General features: G+C 48.3%; 1 protein-coding gene across 1 annotated transcript; it reads right to left on the bottom strand.

The window, feature by feature from the left end:
- Positions 1-1,904: 1,904 nt before the first annotated feature.
- LOC136538571 (BTB/POZ domain-containing protein At1g30440-like) lies at positions 1,905-6,966 on the bottom strand. The gene is made up of 4 exons (XM_066530519.1): positions 6,534-6,966; positions 4,881-4,950; positions 2,910-4,103; positions 1,905-2,730 (listed from the first exon to the last, which is right to left on the bottom strand). Exons 1-4 carry the CDS (start codon positions 6,590-6,592, stop codon positions 2,161-2,163), a joined length of 1,893 nt encoding a protein of 630 aa, XP_066386616.1. The 5' UTR covers positions 6,593-6,966; the 3' UTR covers positions 1,905-2,160.
- Between the last annotated feature and the right edge of the window lie 1,204 nt (positions 6,967-8,170).

Genomic DNA, 8,170 nt, shown 5'->3' with positions numbered 1-8,170 from the left:
GTGTATATGTGTCCGCTGCCATTGTCTGGTTGCAGCCTCCAAATCATGCCACATTCACCATGGACAAAAGAAGAGAAGTGGAGATATCAAGACATCCCATCAGTGATCATCACAATATGTATCGACTGATAAAGATCGGAACGGCGGACAACGGGAAAGGAAAGGACCCTAGCCAGTGAAAATATCAGCTGACTGGTTCATAAACTGCTCGGGAGTAGTAGAGTGGAGAGAGAGGCACGAGGATTTGCGAGTGGCTTCCACACACTTGAACAGTTTGATTCACCGGCAGCTCCAATCGAATCCGCCTGACTTGACCTGTCTTTTTTTTAACGAATGGGCAGGAGAGCGTGGTATAAGACGTTTTAGTCTGCTACGCCCCTTAAAAAAGGATCAATAAAAAGATAGAAGAGTTGCCAGATGTTTTGCTCCGGCCGCTTTCCAAAGCCTCGCTTCATCTCTAATCGACTTGACCTGTCTAGAATGCCTGCTTCGCTGCTTGCTACAGGCAACACGATGCTTAGGACTTCAAAGATTCTTCTCTCTGCAGTTTGACGGCGCTTCTAGTCAAAGCAGAGACTTCGTAAGCTCTAATTTTCATGCCCACTTGCACCTCCTGTTTTCAAACCAGAGACCAGAGAGGGACGGACACTAGCCCCACACGTCAAAAACAACCAGCTGAATTTGCCGCAGTGCCGTTAGCTCTCCCCTTTCTCCAGTTCACACCTCACACTACTATAGTGCTAGTACCAGTCATGGTAAGAACACTGCTGGACTTGTACCTGGACACTGCAGAGAGAATTGCTCCAACTTCATCTCCAGTACATCACTGTCCAACAATTCCAAGCTCACGGATCACAACACAGGCAAACAACTCAATTAGCCAATGCTCTATGCATAAACATGCATATATGGGCATGTTTGGTTGAGCGTCGTCTACCAGACAATTCTAGAGGTTCAATAATAGACGCCTAGGGACGTTGCCTGTGCCGCTGTGAGCTAGGCAGCTCCGACCAGGAGCCAACCAAACAGGTCCATAGCGTCTTTTGCTTCATTTTCCTGCACTCAGCCAGGCTAGAAAATAAGCTAGGACGGCCTAACCAGGCTACGCAGTCAGTCTATGTTTGTTTGCCAAGGTGAAGGATTTTTGGCTTGATCAAAGATTGTGTTTGGTTAGCTGTTTTGCGTTGTTTTTAATGATCACCTCTTTTTTCATGGGTGAGTTTAAACTCTCCAGTGCCTTCTCGTCCTCGGTTGTACCGTCGAATACTTGCTTGAGTTGGTCGTCGATAGACGACAGCATGTAGTGCAGGCTGCTCGCCGAGATGTTCCCACCAGTGTGTCATCGTCCCACACGAGCACGGCCCCTACGGCGGCCACCGCGCCGCCGGCTGCGGCGTGCACCTCCCACTCACGCTCACCTCCGCCCTGGCGAGTGGCGACGCACAAGACGCAACGCCCGGCTGCTGCTGCCACGGCTGTAGGCACTGACCAGACGCTTGCGCAGGAACACCACCCGCCTACGTGAACTATTGGAGTTTCTTCGTCTTCGTGCCGGAGCCCCTGCGCGTCTTGTGCGTCAACGTCCTCGTGAAGCACATCGAGAAGATCACCGGTGATGTCTTTGAGGATCCGGACTTTTTCCAGGTAGGAAATTCATGAGGAAATAATTTAAATAACCATTTAGTTCTTCGTGGAACTCTGTTGCTCTCTCCAGCTAGCTGGAGTGTTCGGTTATTCTGAATGAAAATGTGGTGGGGAAGCTCTCTCCCCCGTTTGTTTTTTTTAAAAAAAAAGTTCTTCATAGAGGGTTTTCCATCCCTGGGTGTGCCTCTCTCTTTCCAGATTAGCCTTCATAGTCCTAGCAGCTGCTGCCAACGGACATGTCAAAGATCACAGTTGCCAAGTAAGTAAGCCACATTTTCCTCACAAGTCACAACTATCAACTGATCACATCATCAGGTTCTCGTTCTTAGCTACTTGGACACTCCCATTCAGCCATTCTACCTGGTACCATCCACGGTTTAAGAACGAACCGACACACGGCACTCAGACGTTTAGCCTAACAGAGTAGTAACAGCTACTCAGGCAACCAAAAGCGATCAACACCGGGCTCAAATTACAAGGTCAGGCCATGAAGCCGGAGTCTCCAGGACTTCAACTTCAGGCATCCGCGGCCAACTGCTTCTTCTGCTTCGACACCTTGGCCTGTAGCTTGTCGAGTTTGGCGCTCATGCTCCTCTGCTGCCCGCTGACGGAGCCCTCCTGGGCGCTGCACATCTGTGACCTCACCTTCAGGCCGAGCCGCCGGGGCACGACGAGGGAGGCCCACCCACCACCGCTGCCCTTGCCCGCACGCCCGCCCAGCTTTTCGATCTCCTGCCGCATGCTCGAGCACTGCTTCTCCAGCTCGGCCAGTCGCATCCGCATGTTGTCCATGCCGACTTTCAGGACCTGGTTCTCTCGGACAGCCGTGGCCCAGCCCCCAGCCTCGCCGGACGTCGCGATGCCGCTCCGCAGAGGCCTGGAGCCTTCGAGGTTGTCGGAGACCAGCAGGCACCCTGCAATCGAGGTTCTCAGCTGGAGCTGCTCGAAGAAGAGGACTTGCACCACCACGCGCAGCGGCAGCCTCTCGTTCTGGGCAGCGTGAGTGCATGCTTCCAGGGAGAGCTTCTGGCAGTCCAACAGCCGGCAGAGCTGCTCCCTTTCAGCTTCTGATAGCCAGGAATGAGCCTGCCGACAAGGGAAGATATAACATTAGTATTACACTGCCAAGCCTGCAAGATATAGTATTTTTGTAGACAAGGCACGTAGACATTTCAGCAGTACTCTGTCCAAAGTTCATTTTACGATTAGGCAAATTAAGAGTACAGAGCTGTAATAACAACGTGAAATACAGTACGTTAATTTACCTTCAAGTATATATCAATGGCACGATAAAGTCCATCATCCAGTGGCCGGGCATATTCAGGGATAGCAGATGCCAGAGCTTGGAACTTAGGAGGCTTCAAATTGATATCTGGTGCAATTTCTGCAAGATAGCCATCAATTAGCTTGGCAACACTTGTGATCGGTGCCAAGGATGGGGATGCCATAACATCATCCAAGCATGGGGACTCGCCGCCATTTGCCTCGTCCATTGCCAAGAAATGATCAAGAATCCTGTGCACACACTCCACATTGTACAGAGTTTCCATTGTGTAGGAGAAATTTGGCAGCAGTAGATCCTCCAAAGTGGCCTGGTCTAGTTGCATGCCAATCCGTTTCTCCAAGTTAGAGATGCACGTGGGGCTGGCTTTCAGAATCATGGCCGTGCGAAGGAGCCCAAGCAGAACTTTTGTTGATGCTACACCCTTGTGAACGGGCAATAGCCGGTTGATCTCCTCAAGTAAGTTTTTCTGTTCAACCTCAGATAGAGTAGCCGTAGGAGCCACTGTGCCCATGCTATGACTATGACGCCTATTGAGTCCTGGAAGATACTTCTTGGCATAGTAGGTCAAGGAACCAGCAATTATTTCAGGCCGAATGCCTCGAGACTCCATGGTGGAGATTAACCTCTTGTACATGGGGAAACTCAATGATGAAGCATCACCATACCACCAGTCTGAATTGAAGTTTCTGGGCCTTGCACCCGTGCTGATCCCATTCCACAGTACACTGCCACCTGGGCTTTGCATCATGCCATGTTCCCTTATCGGCCATCCAAAGAGGTTTGGATCAGTAGTAGCTTTTGATGCTAACGACTCGATGCATCTCTTCACAATCTGGAGGTCTTCAGCATCGGGGAGTAGGTCATCACATGTCTCCAATGCTGTCAGGGAATCTTTCCAGTTACGGAGAACCACTTGGTTGAGGAACATTTCTGACTGGGCAATCAGGTTTTCCTCAGCCACTGCTTCAGTCATTTCTAGATGCTCTGAGGCACATCGTAGGTAGACAACATTTGCAGGAGAAAGCTCTATTTTCACACCATAGCAGAACCTTGCAACTAGCTCAAATGACTTGGCACCCCCAGGAATGTCATTTAGTTTGATGATGCATTCTTCTTGGTCTGAATTTTCTTCAATCGACCGTTCGAGAAAGGCACTTTTTGAAAGTAAAGGGAACTGCAATGAGATAGTCGTTGTTAGGGAGAAAACAATCAACATATAAAAAGGTTAATTAAAGGCACACATGGCAATCAAGTGACAAAAAAAGTATTGGGACAGAGATAAAAAGGTTATAGCCATTTTCATATTCTTTCATAAATAGCAGTAGAAGAAGCTTTACCCAGAAAACACTAAGTCAAACATAGTATGATGAGAGTTTCATTCAAATCAACGGACTGTTTATTGTTGCATCAGGATTTGGACAGAGAACATTTGCTAGAGCTAGACAGAGGCAAGCTAGCAAAAAGGCTATAACCATTTCTGTCTTCTTTCTTGCATACCACAGGAAAACACAGAAATCAAGAATAATATGACGGGAGTTTCATTCAAATCAAGGAACTGTTTATTTGTTCCTACAGGATTTGGATAGATAACTTTTGCGTGTTACATAAATTTCCTGGAAGCACTTTGAACAGTCTTCCAGTAGTTTCACAGTTTTTATAGCTCTTGACTTAAAATAAGGGTGTACCCAGTGCAGAGAGCTCCCGCTCCGTGCGGGGTCTGGGGAAGGGTGTCAGTGGCAAGCCTTACCCTCGCCTGTGCAATGCGAGGAGACTGCGACTCGAACCCGGGACCTTCCGGTCACAGGCGGTAAGACTCTACTGCTTGCACCAGGCCCGCCCTTCCTCTTGACTTAAAATAAATAAAGCTTTAAAGAGTTTCAATTCTAGGACTCGTTAACAGGAAGGGCATACTTTAATGGCTTATAGACATCCACAGAAAAGAGCACAATACCTTGTGAAGGTGGAAAGACATATCCCCAACCTCAACGGTGACATCGCTAGGAAGTCCTGTTGTGCAGAACCTAAAAGGTTCACAAGCAGAAGAACAATCAAAGTTCAGATAAATTTGTATTCAGTAAGAACTGAAAGATATCTCTGATCAGGCTCCTTGTGGTCACAAACAATGATGTGCGCCCACCTAGTGGTTAATGTCAATTTCAAATTATTTGTACATCCCATTCCTGACTACAAGCAATTCAACGGAATAATGTCGTATTTATTGCAGAGTCAGGTGTAAATATATAGAGGGATTTTTGCGATATATATTTCTCACAAAAAGCCACACAATATACCAAACAAAAGTTTAAGATAAAAAGCATATTTTTTTGTGTTGATGTATACTACCACAAGAACAAAATCACGGAGATCCCTCTAAGCACAGGCACATTGATGTAATTATGAGCAATCAGCTGGAAGGAGAATGATGAGTTAGAGATTTTGACTTGTCCAACGAAAACAAATCCAATATGCTCATGCCTAAATAATTCCATGATCGTTACATCAGGCTCCATTATTAGGAACAATAACATCTCACTGCCAACTAAATGTGATGTGGATCCATGAGACCCGCCCCATAAACCATTGGCTGAAGCAGTCAACTCTAATTAACTAGAATTTCTGTCAACATAACATGTGATCAACTGCACCCACCACGCTTAAATGCATTTAGTATGCGCAATAAGGCACTCATGCAGGATACCTAACCGCTAACCACGAAATCTATGAATCCCGTTTTGTTGTGCTTGTAAAGAATAATAACAAAATGCTGCTCATAACAAGACACTAGACATGTAGATAAAACAGCTGCCAATCGAACATTTTTCAGTTGGACATTAGACATGTACTACATTAAAACAAAAGCAATGAAACAAATGCATTGCTGCAGGAGCCCACAAGGCAGGAAAGCTTTGAATTCTGAATTCTGACAGCCACTTAAGGGGCCCGGTTGGACAAGGAGGATGCTCTGGGAATATTTCGTACGCCTATTTGTGTTGATAGTTCAAAATTTGAACTGAATCTCAAGGACTTGAATCCCAGTGCTCCGATCCAACGAGGCCCACTTGTACCCTACTACCAATTGCAACCACCAATTTGAACAAAAGAAATGCCTAGAGTTCTTCTGCTACCATGGTTGTGCGAGCAGAAGAAGAGTGGGAAGAAGACAAGCAAGCCAATAATTTACTAGAAAAAATGAAAGGTAATACGACAGCAGAGAAAACTCGGGATGCACACACACACACAGAACTACTACTCCTAGAGAAGAACTGAACAGAGAAGGTAGGTTCAGGATGCAACAAATGCCTCCCCGGAGGAGCGCGGCGAAGGCGTCGTGCGGTACGGTCCAAACCAGTGGAGCTGTGGCATTTTGGGGACAGGTCCGTGCAAAATCCACACCAAATTGAGCAGGAACCCACCCAGAACCTCCCGAATTCAGAGGCGCCAGCAGCTAGGAGGAGAACGGAGGGAGCAGCAGGGCAACGGAGGCAGAGTTAATCCGTCCCGGGCAGCACAGAACCCACCCGCAAGGAAGCTCGGGAAGATGATTAGGAAAGCGCCGGAGGAAGGGAAAGAAAAAAAAGAAAAAAAAAGGGAGAGGAGAACTTACCATGCCTGGCCTTGCCGCTTGAAGGCGTCAGGCTTGGAGCCGAGCTTGACGGACGCCATGGCGGGCGGGCGGAGAGCAGGTCCAGCTGGTCGACGGAAGCAGGGAGAGTCGCGGCGGAGCAGAGCACGCAGGGGACCTCGCGCGCGCGCGCGCAAGCACCCGACCACCGCTCGCTAACTCCGGAGGTCAGTCACGCCATGGGTGTGCTCCCCGGCCGCGAGCTCTCTCTGTCTCTCTCTCTGCCCGAAGCACAGCAGCAAAAGCAACCTAATCCAACTACCCCAGCCCAGGAAACCACCAATGCGGGCAGTTAATGCCGGGGTGGTCACAGCACAGAGAAGTGTGGGGAGGAGGGAGGAGGGAGGAGGATGCGGGTTGCAGACAGAGGCAGGCGGTGGGGAGAGTGGGAGCGGGGGTAGCAGGCGCGGCAGGTGGCCCTGTTATCAGTTGTCGGTGCATCAGCCGCTTTTCACCGTCCCTCCCTCGTCGGTTCGTCTCAGGGGGGGATTGAGTGCGCTTAACTAGGATTATTAAGAATCATCGTTCTTTGTTTCCTTGGGGAGGATCTGGAAGACAGCGGCAAGTGTGCCAGCGAAGCGGGGGAGGAGGACAGGGACTCTCAGTCAAGGGACGCAGAGGAAGCCATAATTATAAGCTGGCCTTGTTTAGATCACCTCCAAATTCCAAGTTTTTTCACTCTCTTCTCATTACATCAATTTTTAGCCGCTTGTATGGAGCATTAAATGTAGGTAAAAAAATTAACTAATTACACAGTTTAGTTGGAAATCACGAGATGAATCTTTTGAGCTTAGTTGGTCCACGATTAAACAATATTTACCAAATAAGACGAAAATGCTACTATTCATCGGGTTGAAATTTTTTGCAATCTAAACAGAGAAATCCTCTGCAAGCAAAAAGGCAAAGCAGCCGAGAGGCCTGCGGGGCGGGGGTGGGGAAGAAGACAACGCCGCCCGTCCTCAAAGCTGAGTCTGATCGGTCAGGTCAACAGGCTGCTCCCCTGCCATAAAAGCGGCAAAGTGTAATGGTGCAAAACGGCATGCACGGCAGATGAAGAAATGGGAAATAATTGAAGTTAACGGCACTGTTCAGCTGGCGGAAAAAACGATCGAAGCTTATATTGACGTTAATTTGTTATCAAAGAAAAACATTGTTATTTTATTAAAATGGTACTACTGATAAGTTGGAGCGAACAGGGCCACCAACGTTACAAATCTCCTCCTCTGGACGGAATAGAAGAGAGAAAAACTCAGGAAAAAATGACACACGCAAACGGCACATGAGATGAGATGCGTGCGCCGTGCCGTGCGCGTGGACTGGTTGGGATTTGGGACTCGGGAGCGGGGTGCATGGGCCTTAAAAGTTCTGGAAATCTGGGGCCGCGCGCACAGAGATTCGCAGCCGCTTTTGTGCAGATGGGGTTAACCGTGAGGATTACAGGATTGCCCCACCGCTTCGACTGTCCCGTTGTCGGATTTTTTTTTCTTCCTCTCCTTTGGTTTCAAAGGTTCCGTTGTGGACAAGGGAGCTGGAAAGTGCTTCTTGTCCCGGTTTTGCCGTTGTACGGGCACAGCTCAACTTCATCGGTAAAACTGTTTTTTTAGGAAATAGTTTTATGA

The sequence above is a fragment of the Miscanthus floridulus genome, chromosome 2 (genome assembly GCF_019320115.1).
Source record: "Miscanthus floridulus cultivar M001 chromosome 2, ASM1932011v1, whole genome shotgun sequence".
Classification (NCBI taxonomy): Eukaryota; Viridiplantae; Streptophyta; class Magnoliopsida; order Poales; family Poaceae; genus Miscanthus; species Miscanthus floridulus.
This window is presented reverse-complemented; position numbering and strand designations above follow the sequence as displayed.

Coding starts and splice junctions, on each gene's coding strand:
- LOC136538571 (XM_066530519.1), bottom strand. CDS start 6,592: ATGGCGTCCGTCAAGCTCGGCTCCAAGCCTGACGCCTTCAAGCGGCAA. Junction 4,104..4,880: donor TGTCTTTCCACCTTCACAAG/GTATTGTGCTCT, acceptor ATCTCATTGCAG/TTCCCTTTACTTTCAAAAAG. Junction 2,731..2,909: donor CCATTGATATATACTTGAAG/GTAAATTAACGT, acceptor CCTTGTCGGCAG/GCTCATTCCTGGCTATCAGA.